Genomic DNA, 27,502 nt, shown 5'->3' with positions numbered 1-27,502 from the left:
GATGATTTTTTCCAACCTTTCGCCTTCAGTCTGTATATGTCTTTTCCTATGAGATGAGTCTATTGGAGGCAGCATATTGTCCAGTCTTTTTTTTTTAAATCCAGTCAGCTAGCCTATGTCTTTTGATTGGTGAGTTTAGGCCATTAACATTCAGGGTTATTACTGAGACATGATTTGTATTCCCAGCCATTTTGTTTATTTTTGTTATTTAACTTTACTAGGTTTTTTTTAAAGGCAAAATAAATATTTTATTTTATTGTTTTAATATAGGTTTTTTAGAAATCAACCTTTGTGTGGTATTTCAAACATTATAAACCTTTTATATATTCTTTCAAAGAACACTGTTAACATCTCAACCACTTTCAATTAAAATTTCACACACAAAGAAATGTAAGAGGAGTTGAAAATTATAAATGCTGAAAGAATAATTCCAACGACATTCGGTTGTTACTTTTCACATTTATTTAAAACCAAATAGGAGACCATTTTCCTTTTTCTTTCATATAAACAAAGTTTTGACTGGTTAAAACCAAATTAAAATCATTTATATATGAGGAGAACAACTCTAAATTACTTCCATTTTGAAAAAACAAAAAACCAGCTTATTCATTTCTATCCATTCAAGTCAAAGGCCCCATTATTTTGACAATACTCTACTATGTAGTCTAAAAGACAAAAGAAGAAACATCTCCTTATAAGAAGAAGTCTGGACAACACAAAAATTACATAGTGTTTATTAACATAAGGCACATTTCCAAAAGAAAAATACTACGTAAGCTGTAATAAAATTACATTTGTTTGGGGTAAAGCAATGAGGCTTACGGTGTAAGAACATTGAGTAGTTGTAGGTAACCTCATATAATTCTAACCTACTGCTATTAGTAGCCTCCTCAAGAATAAGAGCAATTTTTACAACAGAACAGTTTGTCTTCTTGAAAGTGACACTAATTAACAGCAGTGGAGGGAAAATCATTGGTTGCTTCAAGCTCTCAAAAAATGAATCAGTTATTGCACAGTAAATACCTCATAGAGGTCAGTGTTGTAAGAAGCTAGTCTGAAGAAATATGTTATTTATAAATTGGTTATGTCTGGAAGTCTTCAAGTTTTATAATTAATTCTACATATCGAATCATTTGGAAAAATATCGACATACAAATAAATATTAGGCTTTCCCAAATTGCTACAGTTTTGAGAGATTAGAAAAGAAATAATCAGCAAAGTGCCTAGTTTCTATGTATGTTTTTTGAAAGATATGCATAGGGGAGATACACACTGTACACTGTATACAGTAGCCTCGCTCAGCAGACAGTATCTTCTGAAGTACAAATTACACCTCCACCAGTGTATATCATCGATAATTCCAATAGTCACAACTAACAGGATCCATGCCCACCTAAAAATTCCACTTAATTACTATCTTGCTTAGGATTAGATGATTTACTTGAAGATACTGCTGCCAAAAGTCCACTTACAATTTCCCTTCTGATTTCCCCAACAATTGACTCTTTAATCTCCCGTATGACTTGCTGCAACTCGTTCTGCTCCACATTTCTATGCATTTCCTCTGAAGCTGCCATCGGGGGCAGTTTTTCAGGCCCTTCTTCCACTTCAGACTTAGGTCTTACAACCCGTGAGCCTTCTTCAGCTGCTCCAACTTCTTCAAAACTGTCCAGCTCTGGAGGCGTCTGCACAGAGCCTGTTCTAGAAGGAGCAGTTGGTGTTAGAGCCACTGATGCTCGGAATACTTTCTGTCTTGCCACAAAATGGGCTTTGTGTTTTCCTCCCGAGTCACCCAAAGGCACTCCAGTTCTTCTGTTAGCATGAGAGGGACCAGAACACACAGAAGATGACTCTGATGTTGCATGGGAGAAAACTGATTCTGAGCTTTCTCCAGGAGGGATTTCATATCCCATTTCTCCAAGTCCAAGGCCCAATTCAGACTTCAAGTATGACTGTTCTCGCATCAGTTCAGTGACTGGTTCCATTACATTCAGCGGAGAAGGACATGACAAGTTACCAGCACCTCTACTGCCACACATCCCCACAAGTGCTGAGGAGCGGAAAGGAGAAGGCACCTACACAGCCCGAAGCTGTTCATCCAGGCCCAGCAAGCGGTCCTCCAGCTGAAGCTCCAGGTCCTGAAGTTCCATTCGGACTGAATTTCTCAAACTCTGCAGTTGTTCAACTTCATACCTTTCCTCCTCAGTCATGTGGTGATAAACCATGGTTTGCTGACGCAGCATTGCCAACTCTAAATCCATCATTTGTGTTCTAAACAAATTCAGGCTCCGCCTCATTGTTTGAAGCTCCTGAAAAGTATTTTCATAAAGAGGTAGAACAGATGATTTCTGAGTACTATATGGAGCAGCAGCAAAATCAGGTCCTCTCATCATAGGGTACTGTGAAAGATTCTGCAGTGAGTTTCTAATATCATGCAACACTCTTCGCAACTGCATTTCTATGGCAGAAGGATTCACAGAGCATGCTCGGTAAGGGTAAGCAGCATGTCTGTGTGAGTAAGGACACCCAAAAGGGGAGGGGAAGGCACTGCAGGTGGCACCTGAAATGTTAAGAACACTGTGTGTGCTCAGAGTTCTCATGTGCTCACACAGGGGCCTTTCCTGCCACTCAGAGTGGACAGAGTGAAGGGAGCAGGTGGACTGAGATATCTGTGCAGGAGTCCTTCCATGATGGCATTCTTCCAAATGGGTCACCTCACTCTGGTTGGCTTCTTCTTCACAGATGATGGAGAGATGAAAATGGTGGATTTAACCAATGACTGATGGTCATGCTCAGTCACCCCTTTTTCCACTTCCTGTTCCTCTTCAGGTGTATATTTATAGGTGAAGGAAGGTGGGCTGCATCTGGTTTCTTTCCCTGGAGACAAACGAACGTTGACAGAAGACACAACCCTCACTGGGCTCAATAAAGTTGTCGGTAAAGACTGAGACCTTCTTAGAGGATAGCCAGCTTTGGCAAGCAAGTACCTTTGTTTTAACAGATCTTTTGATTTTATCAGGCTACGCCCTACTCTTTGACCTGACAGAGTACACACCTTCATTCGAGCTCTTTGCAAAGCTGTATTAACTCTGTCCACAGAAGAAGGAGGCCTCGTTGTACTTTCCGAGCTCAGATCAATGCATTTAGCTTCAATGGAAGCCAACGATTTCAGAATATGATGTGTGGTGTACTGGGTAAATTCACATTCGCTGCTTTTATCCACATCACTTTTTTTATCCACATCACTTTCACCACTTGTTTCTCTCATCAGCTCTACTGTCTGTGCTGGAGACAAACCCTCTTCTATTTTGGTACTTTGAGTAACGTGATCCTCTGGACTACCGGTAGACTGCTTATTTCCTGAATTCTCAACAGTCCCACATTCAGCAACTGTTGCTGCCTTGGCTCTTCCTTCCTTCTGACGAGGGGTAAGAAATTCCTCCTCTGATTCATTGAAATAAGGTTGGTCTTGTGCTGTTGGTGTAACAAGGTCTTCACCAAATGATGTGACTGTTGTCTCACTGTCACAACTATCAGCACTACTCCCCATGGCTTGCAGGGACTCATGAACCTGAAGATGATTTAGGGAGAGACCGTCTGTGGAATCTTCAGCAAAACCACTGCTATCAGAATGCTGACTTGCAGTGCGTAGCAGATGATCTCTTTTGGACTTGGTGAGACCCAGCTGATAAGTGGTCGGGATGTGAGGAGCTTCTCCCTCTGTACTCTGAACCTCTTCCATTTCAAAGGAGTCCTTCTGTTGTGTCATTATATTTCTTATGGATGGGATTGTCAATGGTGCACAAGGCTCTTTTTCAAGTGCAGATGTGGGGACATTTTTCAGCTCACTGCTGTTTTCCAACTCACTGTGACGGGACATTTCTACAACAGACTCCTCAGGCAATTTACTCTCATGACTTTGAGTCTCTTTACTCTGTTCACTTTCAGTTTTTTGGTTAAAACATTTACTATTTGCTTCATCAGAAAGTCTGTCAGTATCAGCATTCTCCAAAACTACTGCAGAAACACCTGAAGCTTCTTCTTTAACAGTAGCCAACATAGAAGATGAGTCTTCTTTACAACTTTTTGAGATTTTTGATCATTTTTATTGCCACTTTCTTCGATCACTGAAACATTTGGAATCTTTCCTTTTTCAGTTGCTGGGGAAGAACTGCTACCTTCTCCTTTCTCTGTTTTATCAACACATAAATTCAGTTTTGATAATGTTTTCATTAAACGATTTGCAGTGTTACTTCGAGTTAAAGGTGGAGGCGAGTCTGTCTCCTTGTTAGAGGTCACTGAGGACATACTTCCAATTCTCTGAAGGGGAGTCCCAGAGACTTGGGAATATAAAGAAGAAAACGCATTGGCCACAGTAGTAAGCACTTCAATTTGACGAAAGCGGCTTGTTAAAGCATAATTTGGGTTTTCTACTTCCATCCGTTGCATTTGAGCACTCAAAAATACTTTAATATCTATCCCTCTTGCAAATGATGAAGAATTAAAAAATCTGGAAGGAATTTTAGAAGCAATATCTGGTTCATCTCGTCCAAATCCAAGATTATAAAGAATTTCTTCAGGATCTTCCTCATAAAGTTCCAATAATTCTGAAACACTTGAGACTGTCCCACTGCTTTTCCCAGACCCAGTAGAATTCATACTTCTCCCTTTCTGATGAAACTGAAGTCTTCTCTCTTTGGCCAAGATATTACTGCCGTTTTCAATTTGAGCATCACTTTCATGGAGGTGGTTGGCTTCAGCTCCCAATGACAAATCATCTTCAAAACTTCCTCCATTTCTCACAAGCACACCCTTCAGTGTCCCAGTGCTTTGCTCATCCAGTGAGGCTCCCAAAGGTGTACGGCAGTCCTTGAGCCATATCGCGATCTTCTCGTTGGGCACGTTTCCTCTCCCCGTGGGTGCAGGCAGCTTCGCGCCGGGGTGGTCCTCCTCGTCGCTTCTGTGGACAGATCCTCCGTCTCCGACGCCTGCCAGGAGCTGCGGCACTTGGCCCAGGCCTTCCTCCTGCGACTTGCCACTTGCCACTCCAGTTCCTCCTCCGCCTCCACCGATGCCGTCAGGGGCCGGTTCATGGCCGCACCGGGGGCTCCTCTGCCCTAGCCGGAGCCTGTGTGAGACACAGCGGCGGCGGGAGGGACACCCGCCCCTGCTGTCAGCGCTCCACTGGGCTGGGGGCCCGGGGGAGCGGGAGCAGGCGCCGGAGGAGGAGGGGATAGGGAGGGAGGGAGGGAAGGAAGGGGAGGGAGGGGACGGAGGGCCAGCGCTTCACATGAAGCCCGCACGGCCCAGGAGCGTGAGTGGCCCTGCGAGCACTGCAGGACCCCAGCGCCGCCTAACTTTACTAGGTTTTTCCTTTGATTAGCTTTTCCTTTAGTGTAATTCCTCCCTCTGCTGATTTTCATTGTTGTTTTTCATTTCCTTTTCATAGAATATTTTGCCAAGGATGTTCTGTAGTGCAGGTTTTCTAGCTGTAAATTCTTTCAACTTTTGTTTATCATGGAGGGGTATTTCATCATCAAATCTAAAGCTTAATTTTGCTGGATACAAAATTCTTGGTTGGTATCCATTTTCTTTCAGATATCTGTTGTTCCAGGATCTTCTAGCTTTCAGAGTCTGGGTTGAAATATCTATATATACCCTAATTGGTTTCCCCCTATGTATAATCTGATTCGTTTCTCTTTTTTTTTTCCATTCCACTAAAACTTTATTTACAAAATGATCAGTGATCCTAGATTACACATGATCTTGCCTAGGTCTTTGATTCAATAACTTGAAAAGAGCAGGAACAAATAGTTATGCAATTTAAGGAAAGACTTTGTTAGTGAACCCGGTCAACTTCATTTTTCAGATGAATTCTAAGAGATCCTGGGTCAAAATAACAAACTGGTAGCAGGACCAGGACTGGAACCTGTTACTTCTGACTCCTGATACAGTTCCTTCTACTTATGAATTTTACCTCTACTCTTCTGGGAGTCACAGAACTAATTGTAATCTTGTACCATGTATAAGAGAACATTTTTCTTTGGTTTCTTGGGGTCCAGATATTACTAGTTTTTAAGAATTCATCCATTCTATTACTGTCACCCCACCAGCACCACTGTCACCATTGCCACCATTGCCAGGGTCACTGCCACCACAACCACCACCACTAGCTGCAGCATCAATGTTATTACCACCAGAATCACCACCAGCCATCTCCAACAGAAGAGACAACTAAAGGTCCTTACTGACAGTCCAGAGGTCACAAAGTTGGGTTTTTCGGTTTGGTGTGGCAGATTCTGGGAAAAGGGTTTGTGATGAACTTCTTGTAGATTTGGATTTATGCTGGCAATGCTGAGGAGGAGTCACAACGCAGAAATCCATTCTGGATTGCATGCTGTCAAGAAATGGACAGCTTAATGATTGTCTTTTTTTTTTTTCCATCCATTTTATCCAGTAGGTGGGAAACTTTTTAGCAGGACTATACGAATCATGGCTTTTAATATTCTATCCTTATTCTGTATGTTAGGCATTTTCATTATAATGTGCCTTGGTATTGATCTGTTGTGATTTTGTGTATTTGGTGTCCGGTAGGCCTCTTGAATTTGGTTTTCTAATTTGTTCTTCATGTTTGGAAATTTTTCTGATATTACTTAGTTGAATAGATTGTTCGTTCCTTTTGTTTAGAACTCTATGCCTTCCTTTAACCCAGTATCTCTTAAATTTGGTCTTTTTATGCTATCCCATATTTCTTGAATGTTCTGCTCATGGTTTCTTAACATTTTTACTGTGTGGTCTACATTCTTTTCAAGATTATATATTTTCAGGGCTGGGATTGTGGCTCAGTGGTAGAGTGCTCACCTAGCATGCATGAGGCACTGTGTTCTATCCCCAGCACCACATAAAAATAAAGATATTGTGTCCACCTAAAACTAAAAAATAAATATTAAAAAAAGATAATATATTTCATCTTCATTGTCTGAGGTCCTGTCTTCTAAGTGGTCTAATTTATTGGTGATACTTTCAATTGAGCTTTTAATTTGGTTTATTGTTTCTTTCATTTCAAGGATTTCTGTTTGGTTTTTTTTTAGAACTTCTATCTCCCTATTGAAGTAATCTTTTGCTTCCTGTATTTGTTTATGTAGCTGTTTGTCAAAATGATCTTTTACTGCCTGTATTTGCTATCTTATATCATCCTTTAATTCGCAGAACATTTTAATTATGTACATCCTGAACTCCTTCTCTGTCATTTTATCTGCTATGCTGGCTATGGATAATGTGGTATCCTGATTTGTGTGGGGCACTTTCTTCCCTTGTCTTTTCATGTTGCTGTATGTCTTCCTTTCTAGCTCTGTGGATCCAAGGCATTACCATTTTTACCCTATAGGCTTATAGTGCCCCTATAGGGTTCCAGTACCTTTGAGGGGAAGGACAATGTTAACAGATCCCAATATAAACAAAATACAACCTAAAAACAAATAGTTGTTATTAAGATGTTTACAGTTGGGTCACAATGTACTGAAATAGTGAATTCAATTATTATCTACAATATTATCAGTGGGTTTGTAAAAGGGTTTACAGTCTTTCTGAGGTGGACAAAGAACTGGGGGTGAGGTGTAGGAAGATATGCTGAGACGGTATGAGATGAAGATATAGAGTTATACTATCTTAGGAAGTGTGAAAGAGAAATCTAAAGAAGAAGGTTAGTAGCAGGAGAATAGAGAGGTAGTAATCTTGGGTAGACAAGTAAGAGGGAAGACAGTAGAGTACATAAGACAAACACACATATTAAGAAAAAATTTTAAAAATGTTAAAATAGTAAAAATTGGAGAGAAAAAAAAAGAATATACCACACAACTATAATAATATACTATTCGGTCATCTCAGTCCTCAAAATTCCTAATTCATGCAAAGTACTTGGTTTCACATATGTTGGGGATATGAGAGCGGGAGAATAGAGGGGGAAAACAGAAAAAAAATAATAATCTTGAAGGAAGAAACTGAAAGGAAAGAAAGCAAGAGACCAAGAAGCAAGAAATGAAGGATGGAGACCAGGCAGATATCCACACAAAAGTTTATTTGTCAAAGCTGACAAATAAAGGCCATCTCTAGAGTGAAGAGAGGCCTAGAGATGTTGGGGTATTGAGCTTTTGTGGGGTGGGGACTTGAAGTTGTAGCTGTGGTGCTATGGGATAAGATCTGGAGTGCTTGCCAGAGCTAGATGTGTGGGAATAGCATGGGATTGTTTTAGGTCAGTGGCACCATGGGGCTTTCCAGAGTCAAGGGGTCGTGTCCTTCTGGGATTGGCTTAGGGTTTGGTACCATGGGGTAGATCACTAAAGGGAGTGGGGGAATTCAGGTAAGAGGAAGTACAGGAAAGTGAAACTTTTCTCATAAGGTGGTGGTTAACATTTAAGATTGCTGCTCAGATGTTAAATCAAGACCCTATAGAAACAAGGATTGTTTGGTTGGAGATCATTATCTTTCCTGCTTCCCTTCTCATCCAATAGGTAGGGTTGTCTATTCTTAGTTGGTATCTCAGCCCTCAGGAATGGTGGGGGTTACCAGGGTGTGAGGGTTGGTCTTGGGTGCAGGGCATCTGGAAGTGGGGTATGGCACCTGCCAATCCTGTTGGGAAACTGCACCTTAAGGATCTCCTTTGGGGTGTGCTCCTGTGATGTAGGCGCTGGGTCTTATCTCCTCCTCTTGCCTGTAGACCTCACAGTTCCTGCCCTCTAAATTAGTCTCTAAAGTATATCTCCCTCACCCTCTCCTTTCTGCTTCCTAATCAGGAACCTTTCTCTCCTGGTCTTGTGTGTTGCACTCTGGTAGCTGCACACCTATCATGGAGAGCTGTTTTTAGAATTGGGCACTCTGCTGAGTTAATGGCTGCTGGGGATTAGGGGAATTAGAAAACTATGGGTACCTGGCTATCCGGTGTTCCCAACTGATAGTTGGCCCCACTAAAGATGGTTATGGAGGTGACCTAAGATGGAAGCTGCTGCTTTCAGCGATGGGGTGTCTGGCCAGGTCAGGGAAGCCAGGGATGGCATTGTGGGATGCGTTCAGAGATGTGCTCTGTGATTTGTAGTGCTGCCGCTGTTGGCTTTCTTCAGAGCCTGTGATATCCCCAGGTGCAGGCAGGCTACCTCAAGTAGGGTACTGCCGAGTCCCAAGATATAGGCGACTGGGAGAGCCCCACATTAGTAGATGGGGGTCCTCACGGGAGTGGTGGCTAGAGTTCCTGCGCGGGGGTCCTTCATGGGAGCAGGGGCTGGGAATTCTGCGCTGGTGCTAATGCCGGCGGTCCCGCTAAGTCACCCAGGAGACCTGTGTGGGCAAGTAGTCAGGAGTTGGCAGAAATTTTCTAACACTGAGGCCCGTGACCGTGATTCCTGTGCAGGATCAGCTGTGGAGGGGTTCTCTATCACTCTCAGCAAAGCAGTATTCCCACTAGTTGAGACCTGGGTCATGGAGAGACACAGAATGCTGCCTCCCTCTGGCCTGCCATCTTGGATTTCCTGTTTCTCTATATCATTAGAGCAGTGATATAATTTGATGCTATCAATATTTTTTTAGAACACCAAACTGTATCTGTCCTGAAACTAGGCTTTTATTTCTTAATATTTCTAAAATTTTAGCAATATTGTATACTTTTTTATCCAATCCACCTTGTCATTTGGGTGACTACAATGTGCCTAGATAATATTTCCCTTCCACATAATAATATGTTTCTTTCCAAAAGGCAGTTGACATGTCTTTGTCATTGAGCAGTGTCTTTCTCCTACCCAAAATGTGACATCATTTAACATTGAGTATGGTTCATTCTGATATAACCATGTTCACAGTCGCCTCCATAACCTTATGCTGGTAGATAGTAATGCAGTGAATTGTACCCTTCTGTCTCACAAGAGATTGGATAAACAGGCCTTTCTTTCACCACATAGTAATCATGTCCCCTTGTGTCAAAGCAAGAACCATCAAGCTAATCTTAACTCACCAGAGTTTAAAAAATATTTTTATCTTTATATTATAGTACATGACACCGTGAAAAATCTTTAAATGATTTGTAGGTGGTAATTTCTTTCTCACCTCTTTACATTCATTCCTTGTATTGTAATAATCCCCAGGCAGTTAGGCAGCACTGGCCAGCCTCATGATCTTATGTCCTGACAGGTACTTTTGTAGAAGTAGAACTTCTACATTTATTTCTAAACCCAACCTACTTTCATAAGGCTTTACCCATGGCCTAGCCTTCTTAGCCGTTATTAAAACCCCGTTTCTTTTTGAAAGAGTTGATATGAGAGATAGACAGGGTGGCAGATACCTGTAATCCCAGAGACTTGGGAGACAGAGGCAGGAGGATCACAAGTTTGAGGCCAGCCTCAGCAACTTAGCGAAACCCTGTCTCAAAAAGAGCTGGAGAGTAGGTCAGTGAAAGAGTGCTCCTGGGTTCAATCTCTAGTACTGCAAAAAAAGTTTGTATTATTTGTCATGGGTAGATGAGCTCCCTATAAGAATCTCAGAATGAAGGAAGTAGTAGGTCATGTATACTACATGAAGACCTTTGAGATACTGGTTAAGATAATATTTCTGTGCTGCTGTATCTAAGGACTTCAGATGAGTGCCCTGAATATGTATACAGTCTCCTTCAGGTGCCTTCACAGTACTGATGGGATTGGTTTAAAGGACTTTGTGAGGGAAATATATCACTTAAACTAGCCTTTTCTGAAGAAAGATTTGTCTGAATTGTCTTTAGAGGTTACAAAAGAAAATGAGAGAATTGGTTGGAAAGTGGTTTATTATTTGCAAATATAAATAAACCAATAGCTCAATTGATAGCACCAACACTTACCACTTGCCAATGAGAGCATTAGCAAAACCACTGACTATTAGTTATACTTCCTTTTTTGGTTTGAAGTCATGGCTTTGTCACTTTCTTGGGTCTGAGTAGGGTTGTGACCATCATTCTTAAAAAGGTGGTCTTTTAAGGCTTTACTGTGCATGATTATACATGTACACACGTGAGCGCACACATATACCTGCATGTATGTGTATTTCCCACCACCACCACCCCCTGGCCCAAAGTGAGACTCTGTCTAATAAAAACCATGACTGTTTCACTATGTGCCTTTCATAGGGAACATACACAGAAAAATAAAAATGTTATAAGGTAGATAGGTGAGGCAACACTTCCCCCATCTCTCTCTATCATCTCGCCTTTCCTTATTTGTCTTTATAACATTTATTGCCACTACAGTATGGGTGTGGGGGTGTCAGCCCACTAGAAATGAAGATTTAGTGTGTTCGTGATGTATCCTCATACTTAGAACAATGCCTGGCATATTATAGGCAGTTAATAAATGCTTTTGAGTTAATGAACAAATAAATAAACATTTGTAAGCCAGGAAGGCATTCCAAACCTGTGACCCTAAGTTCCTCAAGAGTCCCAGAGTTAGAATGGCACATCCCCAGACCCAGATGCACATTGAGTTTTTCTGCAGAGGGAAGAATTGATGTCTTAATGTTTTTTAGTGGTATGTGGATGCTGTTATGATTAATGAAGAACACATGACTGAAGGCTTTTGATCATTACTATATTTCACTGCATAATCATTGTGGATTTTATGCCAAGTTTTGGGGAGTTTTGGTGTTTTGTATTTTGGTTTTGGGGGGAGGTTTTGTTTTTTGTTTTTGCAAAAAAAAAAATTGGGGTGTGACCATTATGTGAAACTTTTTTAAAAAATTGTGCTGGTATTACTGGAAAATCATTTAGTACTGAACTCTTTTTGGTGCAAGACTAGGATACATGGAATATTCGTGAATATACATTAAAATGAAATAATAAATCGGTGCACATTATGTCTTTGTGACAATTTAGGAAATATTCTTCTAATCTAAAACACTTAGTTGTTATTGATTTGTGTGTTATTCATATAATTGAAATGTACTTGAGAATTTATTGCAATTTTGTGATGTATGGACTTACAAAATTTAATCTTCCATGTTCAAAGTTTCTGCGCCACTATCATTGGTTTCGTTATCTGATGTGGTCCTCAGCTTTAGATGTGTTTACTGTTAGTACTGCATCTCTCTAAACAACCCATGCAAGTTAGCTTTTGGCAACATGTTCACAATGTGTATTTTCTGAAAATTCTTGCTTTCTAGGGCACAAGAAAAAAATGCGCATCCATATGCCCCTGGTAAAGACATTGCTGCTGTTTTTGCCTTGTAAGTGGCCTGCGAATAGAATTATACCATGTGACAATTATGCAGTGAAACATTGTAAACCAATCTTTGGACTGAAAAAAAAAAGGGTAAAATGATTATACAGTAAAATATGGTACATATTTTCTCAGTCATTGGCTCCCAGAAGTACAACTACTAATCCCATGTGTCCTTAACATTTAGCTTATATTTCCTCAGACACAAATTTTTTCACCACAATATGTTTTCTAATATTCCTTCATACATTATAAAGATGGAGGTTACTGATCCTAGGATTTACTAGGCCAAAAATAAAGTAAGTTTCTCTTTCTTAGTTAACACTATAACAAAAGGATTGTGTTGTGAAGTCCATTATCAGGAACCTCACTTTTAAAATACCACAGGCTTTTTCCTTTAAAGGCCAATACTTGATGTCATCTTTTCTTGTACTTTCATACAGTGTCTTAAGTGAAAAGGCCACAGTCTTGAGGAGATCATCTTAAATTTTCCCCTTCTAGGTTTGTCATTTAGGAAAGCATTTCTAAAAGTACACTTTGGGGCCAGTCTTTGTTTCAAATAACAGTGGTACTCCTGTACTTGCTGTGAAAGCCAGAAAGGGAAAATTTCCTGGCAGGGTGGAAGCAGAACCAATCTCATTTTGACCATGTCAACCCCAAAAGCAACCAATTCTACTTCCTGGGCTGATTCAGGTTTTTGAAGACTTTAGCAGTGGCCCTAGATTCCAGGCTATTTGGATTAAAACTAAATAGCTTTTTTCATAATACACAAATCTGTACTAGAAAATAGTATAAGTAAGTGGGTTACCATCTGTATTAGTTTTCTAGGACTGTTGTAACAAAATACCACAAATTAGATGGGTTACAACAACAGAAATTTATTGTCCCACAATTCCAGAGGCCAGAAGTCTGAAATCAAGATGTCAGCAGGTTTGGTTCCTCCTGAGGGTTCTGTTTCATATCTTCCCTTTTGGTGATTACTGGCAGTTCTTAGTATAAACCTGGCTTGTAGATGAAATCACTCCAGTCTCTGCCTGTATCTTTATAATGGCATTTCTGTCTCCTCTTAAAAGGACACCAGTCATTTGATCAGGACCCATCCTACATCTTAATCTGGTTACATTTGCAAAGACCTATTTCCAAACAAGATAGCATCCACAAGTTCTGGAGATTAGGACTCAGTATGTCTTTCTGGAGAATTTTACAACACCATCTGATTATCATTATGTCAAGATATTATTTATAAATAAAATTAGTGCCAGTGTAAGATCCATTATTATGTGAAACAAATAATAAAAAAGAAAGAAAGAAATCAACTTTGACTCATTAAAGTGGTATCAATAAATTTTCAACATCTTTGAAAAAAATCTCAATTATAACCTATGTCTAGAACAATAAAATAATGGCATATCTCCCTTCCACCTGCTCATTTATAATAGAAGGTGTCTTGTTTTCACAAGTAGGATTGATTGTGAGCAAAACTGAGAGTGGTCAGAGAGTTGGTCTTTGGTATCATCTCATCTTACCTTTCTGCACTCCACACAAAGAACTCTCAGGTGGACTAAAGATTAGAGAATCCAGATTAGAAATTTTAGAAACTTGTCACTCAGCACCAGCTCTCCGGAGTCCCTCTGCCCTTGAATATCAAGACCCTGCCATGCTTTACCTGGATAACCCACGCATATTCTAGGGCAAGGTTAGTGATTCACAACTGTCTTCGATAGATTTTGTTATATGTTGTTATAATTGAATTAAAAATAATACTTAATACAATATTAACTACAGACACCTCCCACTTAATACAGGCTTGTGTTATACCAAATACTTTTATCTGTATTATATCCAAACTCTAAATTTCTCCAAAGTTAGATGACAGACAACATCATGTTTTAAGATATTATAACCTTACTGACCTTTCTTTCATTAGAAGTCTGACTCTTTAATATCACCATATAATTAATTATGTTTATATGAAGAATTGGAAAGAAGACAGAGTCTCCATATGTTCATTTCAGCCTGGGTGGCTAAATGGCTTATAATAGAGAATGCATGAAAATGGCCTAGATTGAATAAATTAGCAAAATCACAAAAGGAAACCACTATAGGAAATAGTTTTACACATGTAATTGCTGAAATCCTCTAGTGAATGTGTCAATCTGTACTAACTAAATAAATTTGTTTATATACATGTTCTGTATTAGCTTCCACTCTTTCACAGTCCTTTGCCAAACAAAATCCCACCAGAAGTAGGATGTTCACACCCGAGTAGGAGTTTCTTGAATAAATATTTTTACTATATGGAGACCAAAACCACTTTTATAAATTTTAGACTTTGATTGAAATACTATATTATTTCTTTAGTTTTCCCCCTCCTCCCATCTTTTCTCTTGGCAACTACTTCTCCATGAGCTTCCCTCCTCTCACCTCCCACAGCTCCGGTAAGCAGGAATCTGGCTGCATGCACAGGAGGTGGTGGGTCCTGAGACTGGTACGACCCAGTCTACCTAATCACTGCCACCACCAAATGAACTGGAGAGGCAGAGAAAGGTCCATTCGTAGAATTGCTTTCCTTCTCCTCTCCTAAAACCTAGTTGAAATGATTCATTGAATAATTTAAGTATAGAGAATATACATCCCGAGGCTGTATTTTATAGAATGCCTGTTTATATTTCATTTGAGTGTCACATGAATAGAATACATAAAGGTAGAATTCATTCAGCCAACCCTCAAGAAATCATGGTAAGAGTTGTTGAAATATAACAGACACATTCTTTCATAAGGACGACTGATTTCAACTTTTGCCAGCTAGTTTGGAAGAAGAGTATCAACTGACTTCCTAATTCTCTAGAATTGGTACTTAATTCTGCATAGGCCTACTAAAGATCTATTTTATTTTAGCCATTAACTATGAAAACCAAATGTCTGCAAAAGTATGTTTAATTGTAATAAATTCTATTAATAGTGAAAGTAGGAGTATTTTTTTATGTGCTAAATCTAAACCTTTCACAGTTTTTGAGAGACAATATGACCAGTAAACACTTGATTTGGACAATAATATGACAGGGATCTAGGCTAGTGCCTGACCTTAATTTCTGTGACCCTAAATGCTCACTTTTTAGCATTAATTAAAACAACACACAATAAAATGAGTACTTTACTACCTAAACAATATATCTGACTTGGGATGGCTTCATATCTCAGTATGATTAGATTTTTTGTGTTTTTATTAGTTCATCATAACTATACATAATAGTGGGGTTCATTTTGACATAATCACACATGGATGAAATATTTGTTCCATTTCATTTCCCTGTACCTCCTCTGTCCCTCCCCTTCTCCCCACTTCTTCATCCCCCTCCTCTACTAACATGATAGTTCTGTTCAGATTAATCTTTCACACGGGATAAGAAGCTCTTTTGATTACTTATGACAATTTGGAGGTAAATTTTCATAATGGCTTTGGTATATTGTAAACTTCCATGGCAAATTTCATTAATACAACTCTGTTATAAAATTACAGGTGTATAATGCCAGGCGCAATGGTATGTGCCTGTAATCCCAGTGGCTCAGGAGGCTGAGGCGGAAGGATCACGAGTTCAAAACCAGCCTTAACAAAAGCAAGGTGCTAATCAACAGTGAGACTTTGTCTCTAAATAAAATACAAAAATAGGGCTGGGGATGTGGCTCAGTGGTCAAGTGTCCCTGAGTTCAATCCCCAGTATCAAAAATATATATATGTGTGTGTGTGTGTGTGTGTGTGTGTGTGTGTATGTGTGTGTATATATATATATATATATATATATATATATATATATATATATATATATATATATATAATCTATATCTATATCTCACACAGGCATGGAAGAGGTATGCCTTTCCATTGTCGGTTCACAAATGTTCAATTTTCAAATAAATACCAAGAAGGAATATTCTAATTTCATATAAAGAATTTCTATCAGGCCCTAAAGCAGTGATTTAAAAGAATAGGTTGTGGGCTGGGGATGTGGCTCAAGCGGTAGCGCACTCGCCTGGCATGCATGCGGCCCAGGTTCGATCCTCAGCACCACATACCAACAAAGATGTTGTGTCCGCCAACTAAAAAATAAATATTAAAAATTCTCTCTCTCTCCCTCTCCTCTTTCTCCTCTCTCACTCTCTCTTTAAAAAAAAATAAATAAAAGAATAGGTTGTGATATTAACTACTACTTCTGATGATTCTGTCATAATTTTTAGTATTCAGTGTCTCATTCTTAAGAACCTTAATTATAATTTATTTACTATTCAATAAAATTTGTTTCCCCCATTCACAAACAGCTATTGCTATGCATGTTCCTATTCCTTATATTGTCATTTTTTAAAATTTTTTATTTTTGGTAGTTGTAGCTAGACAATACCTATATTTTATTTGTTTATTCTTAGTGGTTCAAAGGATTGAACCCAGTGCTTCACATGTGCTAGGCAAATGCTCTGCCACTAAGCTACAGACTCAGCCCTATGTTGTCATTTTTTGATGTGGCAAAAGCCATTGAGGCAGTATTTATCTTTTTGTCTTGTATCATTGTCTAAGACCTTGAAAATTCAATTGAGTTACATGACCTCAAGACCTGTATTGTTAAAAAAAAAAAGGTAATTATCTACTATAAACTTAATTACAGTTTTCAGTATTAGAACCTAAAATGTTTAGACTGATATGGTATTTTAGATAACTTAAATACTCTTTCTCTGGCGAACAAGGCAGTTGTCCAGATTGATGTGTAAGTTTTCAATCCTGGCAGACCTTAAAGAGAAGCCAGAAATGCTCCCAGTGGAAACCTGAGACCTAACATGAGAATAACTGTTTTCTTTGAATCATTGTTAGTGATTAGATTATCAATCTCTTTATTCCTCCCCATTACAACTGTTGCTGATAATTATCTTTCAAAATAATGTGTGGCCTAAGCTTAATTTTTAGGAACTGAGACTAACCCAGCTCCTGCTCTTATAATGAACGCATTAGAATTTCTCATTATTTTCCTGAGAAAACTAACCTATCCACTCATCAGATTCATTAATTCATGAAATGATTTTTAAGCAGATCATGTGTTTTGTTACCACATACCAATTGTATGTATTAACGGCATTCATTGTGATACTTGCATACATGCATACAGTGTATATGTCCAACTACCCTTGTTGCAAATGACAGGATTTCATTTTTGTGGATGAATAATACTCCATTGTGTGTGTATTCCCTATTTTATTTATTCATTTATCTGTTGATGAACACCTAGGCTGATTTCACATCTTAGCTATTTTGAATAGTGCCACAGTATAAACATATATATGCAGCTATCTCTTTGGTATGCTCATTTCATTTCCTTGGATATATACCTGGGATTAGAATTGCTGATCATAGTAATTCTATTTCTAGTTTGTTGAGGAACCTCCATAGTGGCTACACTAATTTTTATTCCCACCAATTATGTGTAAGAGTTTCTTTTTTCTCCACATCTTCTCAGCATTTGGGGGAGGGGTGTTGGGGGTTTTTGTTTTTGTTTCTATAATATTCGGTCTAAGTGGGGTGAGGTGGCATTTCATTGTAGTTTTGATTTACGTTTCCCTGATGACTAATAATATTGAGTATTTTTTCTTATATTTGTTGGCCATTTATATTTTTATTCAAGTTTCTTGAGTTCTTTATATAATGTGAATTAGTACCCATCTGTCAGATGCAGAGTTGGCAAGAATTTTTTCCCATACCAGAGGAGGTTGCCTCTCCCTCTGTTATTTGCATTGTTGTGCAGAAGGTTTTTAATTTGATGTGATCCCATTTGTCAGTTTTTGCTTTTGTTTCCTGAGCTTTTGGGTTCCTGTCCAGAAAATTGTTGCTATACCAATATCTTCTTGAAGTGTTTCCCTTATGTTTTCTTCTAGTAATTTCAGTTTCTGGTCTTTGATGCATTTTGTGTTGATTTTTGTACAGGGTGAGAGCTAGAGGTTAAATTTCTTTTTTTTTTAAAGAGAGAGAGAGAGAGAGAATTTTTTAATATTTATTTCTTAGTTTTTGGCGGACACAACATCTTTGTTTGTATGTGGTGGTGAGGATTGAACCCAGGCCGCACGCATGCCCGGCGAGCGCGCTACCACTTGAGCCACATCCCTAGCCCCCTAGAGGTTAAATTTTTATCTTCTGTATATGGATAACCCAATTTCCCCGCACCTTTTGTTGAATCCCCTTTCTCCCGTGTGTTTTGACATCTTTGTCAAGAATCTGTTGGCTGTTGATGTGTGAGTTTATTTCCTACTTCTCCATTCTGTTCCATTTGTCTGTCTGTTTTTATGCTAGTACTATGCTGTTTTTTGTTACTGTGGCTTCTGTAGTATGTCTCAAAATCAGGTACAAATTGTGATGCCTCTAGTTTTGTTCTTTTTGCTTAAAATTGATTTGGATATTCAGGGTCTTTTTTGCTTCCATATGGACTTTACAATCTTTTTTCTAGTTCTGTGAAGAAAATCATTAGCATTTTGTTTGGGATTACATTGAATATAGATCACTTTGTGTAATAGGGTCAACACTTTGTGTAGTATTTTCACAGTATTAATTCGTGTAATCAATCAACATGGGAGGTCTTTTCATCTTTTAGTGTCTTCAGTTTCTTTCATTGGTGGTTTTGTAATTTTCATTGTAGAGAACTTTTACTTCCTTAGTTTAGTTTATTCTTAGGTAATTTATTTTTTGTGTGTTGTTGTGAATAGAATTACTTTTTTGATTAATTTCTCAGCAACTTCCTTGTCGGTGTATGAAAAGCTACTGATTTATGTTACATTTTTTTATTTATTTATTTTTATTGGTTGTTCACAACATTACAAAGCTCTTAACATATCATATTTCCTACATTAGAATCAAGTGGGTTATGAACTCCCATTTTTACCCCAAATACAGATTGCAGAATCACATTGGTTACACATCCACATTTTTACATACTGCCATATTAGTGACTGTTGTATTCTGCTACCTTTCCTATCCTCTACTATCCCCCCTCCCTTCCCCTCCCATCTTCTCTCTCTACCCCATCTACTGTAATTCATTTCCCTCCTTGTTTATTATCCCATTCCCCTCACAACCTCTTATATGTAATTTTGTATAGCAATGAGGGTCTCCCTCCATTTCCATGCAATTTCCCTTTTTTCTCCCTTTCCCTCCCACCTCATGTCTCTGTTTAATGTTAATCTTTTTTTCCTGCTCTTCCTCCCTGCTCTGTTCTTAGTTGCTCTCCTTATATCAAAGAAGACATTTGGCATTTGTTTTTTAGGGATTGGCTAGCTTCACTAAGCATAATCTGCTCTAGTGCCATCCATTTCCCTGCAAATCCCATGATTTTGTCATTTTTAGTGCTGTGTAATACTCCATGGTGTATAAATGCCACATTTTTTTTTATCCATTCATCTATTGAAGGGCATCTGGGTTGATTCCACAGTCTAGCAATTGTGAATTGTGCTGCTATGAACATCGATGTGGCAGTATCCCTGTAGTGCGCTTTTTAAGGTCTTCAGGGAATAGTCCAAGAAGGGCAATAGCTGGGTCAAATGGTGGTTCCATTCCCAGCTTTCTCAGGAATCTCCATACTGCTTTCCAAATTGGCCACACCCGTTTGCAGTCCCACCAGCAATGTACAAGAGTACCCTTTTCCCCACATCCTCGCCAGCACTTCTTGTCGTTTGACTTCATAATGGCTGCCAATCTTACTGGGGTGAGATGGTATCTTAGACTGGTTTTGATTTGCATTTCCTTGACTGCTAGAGATGGTGAGCATTTTTTCGTGTACTTGTTGATTGATTGTATGTCCTCCTCTGTGAAGTGTTTTTTCATGTCCTTGGCCCATTTGTTGATTGGGTTATTTGTTTTCTTATTGTCTAATTTTTTGAGTTCTTTGTATACTCTGGATATTAGGGCTCTATCTGAAGTGTGAGGAGTAAAGATTTGTTCCCAGGATGTAGGCTCCCTATTTACCTCTCTTATTGTTTCTCTTGCTGAGAAAAAACTTATCAGTTTAAGAAAGTCCCATTTGTTGATTCTTGTTATTAACTCTTGTGCTATGGGTGTCCTATTAAGAAATTTGGAGCCCGACCCCACAATATGTAGATCGGAGCCAACTTTTTCTTCTATCAGACACAGAGTCTCTGATTTGATATCTAGCTCGTTGATCCACTTTGAGTTGACTTTTGTGCATGGCGAGAGGAGGGGATTCAGTTTCATTTTGTTGCATATGGATTTCCAGTTTTCCCAACACCATTTGTTGAAGATGCTATCCTTCCTCCATTGCATGCTTTTAGCTCCTTTATCAAATATAAGATAGTTGTAGCTTTGTGGATTAGTCTCTGTGTCCTCTATTCTGTACCATTGGTCCACCCGCCTGTTTTGGTACCAGTACCATGCTGTTTTTGTTACTATTGCTCTGTAATATAGTTTGAAATCTGGTATCGCTATACCACCTGATTCACACTTCCAGCTTAGAATTGTTTTTGCTATTCTGGGTCTTTTATTTTTCCATATGAATTTCATGATTGCTTTATCTATTTCTACAAGAAATGCCATTGGGATTTTGATTGGCATTGCATTAAACCTATAGAGAACTTTTGGTAATATCGCCATTTTGATAATGTTAGTTCTGCCTATCCATGAACAGGGTATATTTTTCCATCTTCTAAGATCTTCTTCTATTTCTCTCTTTAGGGTTCCGTAGTTTTCATTGTATAAGTCTTTCACCTCTTTTGTTAGGTTGATTCCCAAGTATTTTTTTTTTTTGAGGATATTGTGAATGGAGTGTTTTTCCTCATTTCCGTTTCAGAAGTTTTGTCGCTGATATACAGAAATGCCTTTGATTTATGTGTGTTGATTTTATATCCTGCCACTTTGCTGAATTCATTTATTAGTTCTTGCAGTTTTTTGTAGACCCTTTTGGCTCTTCTAGGTATAGAATCATGTCATCCGCAAATAGTGATAATTTAAGTTCTTCGTTTCCTATTTTTATGCCTTTAAATTATTTCGTCTGTCTAATTGCTCTGGCCAGTGTTTCGAGAACTAAATTGAATAGAAGTGGTGAGAGAGGGCATCCCTGTCTTGTTCCAGATTTTAGAGGGAATGCCTTCAATTTTTCTCTATTCAGAATGATGCTAGCCTGAGGCTTAGCATAGATAGCTTTTACAATGTCAAGGTAAGTTCCTGTTATCCCTAGTTTTTCTAATATTTTGAACATAAAGGGATGCTGTACTTTGTGAAATGCTTTTTCTGTGTCTATCGAGATGATCATATGGTTCTTATCTTTAAGTCTATTGATGTGGTGAATAACATTTATTGATTTCCGTATATTGAACCATCCTTGCATCCCAGGGATGAATCCTACTTGATCATGGTGCACAATTTTTTTAATGTGCCTTTGTATCCGATTCGCCAGAATTTTATTGAGGATTTTTGCATCTAGGTTCATCAGAGATATTGGTCTGTAGTTTTCTTTCTTTGAGGTGTCTTTGTCTGGTTTCGGAATCAGGGTGATGTTGGCCTCATAGAATGAATTTGGCAAATCTCCCTCTTTTTCTATTTCCTGAAATAACTTGAAAAGTATTGGTATTAATTATTCTTTAAAGGTTTTGTAAAACTCCGCTGTGTACCCATCCAGTCCTGGGCTTTTCTTGGTTGGTAGTCTTTTGATTGCTTCTTCTATTTCATCCATTGATACTGGTCTGTTTAGATTGTGTGTATCCTCCTGACTCAGTCTGGGCAAATCATATGACCTAAGAAATTTATCAATGTCTTCACTATCTTCTATTTTATTGGAATATAGGTTTTCAAAATAATTTCTAATTGTCTTCTGTATTTCTGTAGCATCTGTTGTGATATTGCCTTTTTCATCCCGTATGTTAGTAATTTGAGTTCTCTCTCTTCTTCTCTTTGTTAGCATGGCTAAGGGTCTGTCGATCTTATTTATTTTTTCAAAGAACCAACTTTTAGTTTTGTTAATTTTTTCAATAGTTTCTTTTGCTTCAGTTTCGTAGATTTCTGCTCTGATTTTAATTATTTCTTGCCTTCTGCTACATTTGCTGTTGTTTTGCTCTTCCTTTTCTAGGGCTTTGAGATGAAGTGTGAGCTCATTTATTTGTTGGTTTTTCCTTTTTTTGAGGAATGACCTCCAGGCGATGAATTTCCCTCTTAAAACTGCTTTCATTGTGTCCCATAGATTCCGATATGTTGTGTCTGTATTTTCATTTATCTCTAAGAATTTTTTTATTTCCTCCTTTATGTCTTCTGTAACCCATTGATCATTCAGTAACATATTGTTCATTTTCCATGTGATGTAGGATTTTTCCTTCCTTCTTTTATCATTGATTTCCAGTTTCATTCCATTATGATCGGATAAAATGCATGGTATTATCTCCACCCCTTTATATTTACTGAGGGTTGCCCTATGGCATAATATATGGTCTATTTTTGAGAAGGATCCATGTGCTGCTGAGAAAAAAGTATATCCACTTGATGATGGTTGATATATTCTATATATGTCAGTTAAGTCTAGGTTATTGATTGTGATATTGAGGTCAATAGTTTCTTTATTCAACTTTTGTTTGGAGGATCTGTCCAATGGTGAAAGAGGTGTGTTGAAGTCACCCATAATTATTGTGTTGTGGTCTATTTGATTCTTGAACTTGAGGAGAGTTTGTTTTATGAACGTTGCAGCACCATTATTTGGTGCATAAATATTGTTAATTGTTATGTCTTGTTGGTGAATGGTTTCTTTTAACAGTATATAATGTCCTTCCTTATCCCTTTTGATTAACTTAATCTTAAAGTTGATTTTATTCAATATGAGAATGGCCACCCCTGCTTGCTTACGAGGACCGTGTGCGTGGTATATTTTTTCCCAACCTTTCACCTTGAGCCTGTGTATGTCTTTTCCAATCAGATGTGTCTCCTGGAGGCAGCATATTGTTGGATTTGTTTTTTTAATCCATGTTACCAGCCTATGTCGCTTTATTGGAGAGTTTAACCCATTAACGTTTAGAGTTACTATTGATATATGGTTTGTAATTCCTGCCATGTTTGATTATTTATCTTTTTTTTTCTAATTTAGTTTGTTTCTCCATGATTAGCTTTCCCCCCGTCCTCTGTCTTTACCGAGGCACTTCCCACTGATGGTTTTGGTTATTGTTTTTCATGTCTTCCTCGTGTAGTGTTTTGCTCAAGACGCTTTGCAATGCTGGTTTTCTCGCTACAAATTCTTTTAGCTTTTGTTTATCATGAAAGATTTTTATTTCGTTGTTGTACCTGAAGCTTAATTTTGCTGGATACAGAATTTTTGGTTGGCATCCATTGTCTTTCAGTGTTTGAAAATACGTTGTTCCAGGATCTTCTCGCTTTCAGCGTCTGTGATGAAAAATCCGTTGTTAACCTTATTGGTTTACCCCTAAATGTAATCTGCCTCCTTTCTCTTGTAGCTTTTAATATTTTCTCTTTGTTCTGTATATTGGATATCTTCATAACAATGTGTCTTGGCGTTGGTCTACTGTGATTTTGTTTGCTCAGTGTCCTGTATGCATCTACAATTTGTATATCTGTTTCCTTTTTTATTTCTGGAAAGTTTTCTGTAATTATTTCATTCAGCAGGTTACTCATTCCCTTGGTATGAATCTCTGTACCTTCCTCTATCCCGATGACTCGTAAGTTTGGTTTTTTTATGTTATCCCAAATCTCTTGGATGTTTTTCTCGTGATTTTTTTTACCAGCCTATCTGAGTTGGCTAGACTCTTTTCAAGATGATATATTTTGTCTTCATTATCTGACGTTCTGGCTTCTACTTGCTCCAATCTGTTAGTGATACTCTAGATTGAGTTTTTAATTTGGTTTATCGTTTCCTTCATTTCTAGAATTATTGTTTGATTTTTTTAATAATCTGTATCTCCTGATAAAGATGCTTAACTTCTTTTATCTGTTTATGTAATTCATTTTCAATGTGATCTTTCGCTGTTTGGATTTGCTGTCTCGTATCCTCTTTAAGGTTCCTTTCCATCTGTCTAAGGTATTCCTTGAGTTCTTTATATGGCCATTTTTCTGATGACTCTAGGTCCTCCTGAATATTTAGGCTGTCCTTCATTGTTTGCACTCCTTTTCTTCCTTGCTTTTTTATGCTCATGTTACTTCTTGTTCTGTTTGACTGCTGAGTTACTGTTTACTCTTATAAATTTATTTGATGCTTGGGAGGAGAGATATTAGAAGGGAAGAAGTCACTAAAGAGAATGAGTGTAGGCAGGTTGAATTCAAGGAAGGGGGAATAAGAAAATTGAAAAGAAATGAAAAGACAAAAGAAAAAAGTGAAAAGAAAGAAAGAAAAAACAAAAACAAAAATTTGTAATGATAATAAAAAATGGAAATTAAAGTTTAAAAAATAATAGTAATAATAATAAGATAAAAAGAATTAAAAAAATTGAAACCATTAATAAAAAAGTTAACGAACAACAACATCAACAACAAAAAAAATGAAAATAAAATTAAAAATAATAATAATAATAATAATAATAATAAATAATAATAATAATAATAATAAATGCAGTCATAGAGCTCGATTAACTTCTCTTCCAGTAGGTGGAGCTGTGCCCACTGGGCCAAGCTTCTCTTCTTGATAGGTGGAATTCAATCACTTTGCAGCAGCTCTTCCTCCCAGACTGTGCGGGTCTCCAACCCTGAGTGCCTAGGGCCTTCTCTTGTGTTTCCTCAAGCCAGGACCCGCTCACCTGTGACACTCACCACAATACTGGCTACACGCCAGGTCTGCTGCTCCTGGGAGCCCTGTTTTCATGGATGCCTGGGCACACTCATTCTGTTTGCCTCCCTCAGACCCTAAGTTTGTAGAGCTTGGGGCTCAGAACCCCCAGCGAATTTGTTTGCCCTCTGGTAGCAACTACCCTGGTAGCTGGTGCAAGGGACCTCAGTTGTCAGCACTGGGGGGAGCGGTAGCCGGGAGTTCTGCACCACTAGTTCCGCATCACTCCTGATTCCCTCAGTCTGGCTATGTGCTCGGTTGGCTTTTACCTCTGTGAGTTCAGGCGGGCCGACTAGTTATTTCAGCGGGATCGTTAGTGCTGAGTCAGGACAAGCAGGCGAACTGGAGCTAGAATGCAGCCGATCCGGGCTCGGTGTGTTCTGAGAAGGCCAGACTGTTCGCCCGGGATCCACATCAGCTCAACATTGCCTAGTGGTCCTGAGCAAACAGCATTTTGATAGTTTACTTCTCCCTATGCCCGCGCAGCTGAAGGGGTTAGAGACTTGATCTCTCCGCGCCCGCCACCATGTTGGATCACTTAGATTTTAAATTGTCACTCATCTTATCAGCTGTTCCATTTTGCTCAGAGGGTCGGCGTCTCACTCGCGCGGTGAAGAGTCTGCTCTAAGGTGCTCCGCAGGAAGCGGCAGTGGCGGCAGCTGGGCCGTCGGAACGCCTGGGGAGGGGGTGTGGGCTGGGGGAGGGGAGGCAGCCCCGCGGGGCCCACCCGGGCCGGGTGACTGGGCACAGGAGAGAGCGGGCAGGGTGGGGGGAAAGAAATTGAGATCTAGATTTAGGGAGTGAGTGTGGGAGGAGAGATGGCAGGGGAGAAGCAAAGCGGAAAGGCGGAGAGGAGAAGGAAAAGGGGCCGAGAGAGCCGGGCAGCTCGGGGGCTGCAGCCTTACACTCGTGCTGGAGTCGTGACAGACTCACTCCACCTTGGCTGGAGTCGTGACGGATTCACTGCACCTAGGCCCCTTTCTTGACACGGTGCTTAGTCTTTGTCGACATATCTCCTTTAATGATCTTTACTTTTTATTTTAAGACGTGGCAACACACACTGCGGGTGCGGCGGCGTGGAGCACGGATCGGCTCACTCCCTTCCTGCCGCCATCTTCCCACTCAGTCTGATTTATGTTACATTGATTTTGTATCTTGCAACTTTACTGAATTTGTTTATAAGTTCTAACAGATTTTTGATGAAGTATGTGGGGGTTTTTTGTGTATAAATTATGACAGCAGCTGGGCATGGTGGCACATGTCTGTAATCCCAGAAGACTGAGGCAGAAGGATTATAAATTCAAGGTCAGCTTCAGCAACTTAGTAAGATTCTGTCTCAAAATAAAAAATAAATAGGTCCAGGGACATAGCTCAGGGGTGAAACACTTCTTGGTTCTATCCCTTCCTCCCACCCCCTCAAAAAAAAAAATCATGGTAGCTTCAAACATGGACAATTTAGCTTCTTCCTTTCTAATTTGGATTTGCCTTTTATTTCTCTTGCCTAATTGCTCTTGCTAAGACTAGTTGTACTATAATAAGAGCAATGAAAGTACACACACACATCTTGTTCCTGATGTTAGAGAAAATGCTTTCAGCTTTTCCCCATTCAGTGTGATATTGGGTTGGATGTAGATGTAGCCTTTAATATGTTGAGGTATGATCCTTTTGTACCTGTTGTTGAATTTTATCAGATGCCTTTTCTGCATATATTGAGTGAATCACATGAATTTTAGCCTTCATTCTGTTGATGTGTGTGATATACTATGTTTATTGACTTGTATCCCTGTAAATGAAACCAGCTTGATCATGGTGTTTGATCATTTTTTTGTGTCCTGCTGAATTCAACTAAGCACCTAGCTTTTTTTGTTTGTTTATTTATTGTTATTGTTTTTTCTTCACTATTGACTATACCCTGGACATACAGAGATAAATAAAATAGCAAGTCTGTGCCTTCTGGAGGCTGTGGTCAATTAAGAGAAATGAGGTTTAATTGTTAGAACTGAGCATTTGCCCTGCCCCCCCCCAAAAAAAAATTATCACTTTTCAATTAGTAATTCTTGTCAGTTTGGCATTTTGTACATATATATTTATGTATATGTTTAGTGCTTAGAATAATGTTAAACCTCTTTCTTTTGATTGTGATATAAAGTAGCTGAATTAATGTTTAATATTATTGGCATTAAACTATTATTAACTGTAGGTGTGTTTAAACATATAAAATATCATGGAAAGAATAATGTATACATGGAAGTATATACACTTTTAGTCTTGTAAAATTGCTAGAGATAACATTTATTTTAAAAAAAAAACTTTTTCTAAAGTACAGCGTGGTTTGTATCAACCACTTAATTATTTTGCTTAACAAGAACAGGGGGGAAACCTTATTAAAACATCTCTCATACAATTTGAAATAACTTGGGCAATTAGAAATTGTAATTTTTAATAACTGAATTTAATTTAGTGATTTTTGTATTAAGAATGCCA

At 38.6% G+C, this 27,502-nt stretch overlaps 2 protein-coding genes across 2 annotated transcripts in view; one reads left to right on the top strand and one right to left on the bottom strand.

Moving 5' to 3' along the window:
- The window catches only part of SUPT3H (SPT3 homolog, SAGA and STAGA complex component), a gene marked incomplete at its 3' end in the record, with an annotated part of 501,076 nt that overhangs the window by 457,789 nt on the left and 15,785 nt on the right, over positions 1–27,502 (top strand). The gene's annotated exons all lie outside the window — the stretch shown is intronic.
- LOC308649153 (protein ITPRID2-like) lies at positions 850–5,214 on the bottom strand. Its single transcript, XM_081294564.1, is given in 5 exon segments — positions 850–2,075; positions 2,079–2,746; positions 2,749–4,080; positions 4,083–4,955; positions 4,958–5,214. Coding segments are annotated over 5 exon segments (3,678 nt in total). The 5' UTR covers positions 5,094–5,214; the 3' UTR covers positions 850–1,406.

Source organism: Spermophilus citellus, assembly GCF_964194105.1.
Source record: "Spermophilus citellus genome assembly, chromosome: 5".
In the NCBI taxonomy this organism is placed as follows: Eukaryota; Metazoa; Chordata; class Mammalia; order Rodentia; family Sciuridae; genus Spermophilus; species Spermophilus citellus.
The sequence above is the reverse complement of the archived record's forward strand: the minus strand, read 5'-3'. Positions and strand labels throughout refer to the sequence as shown.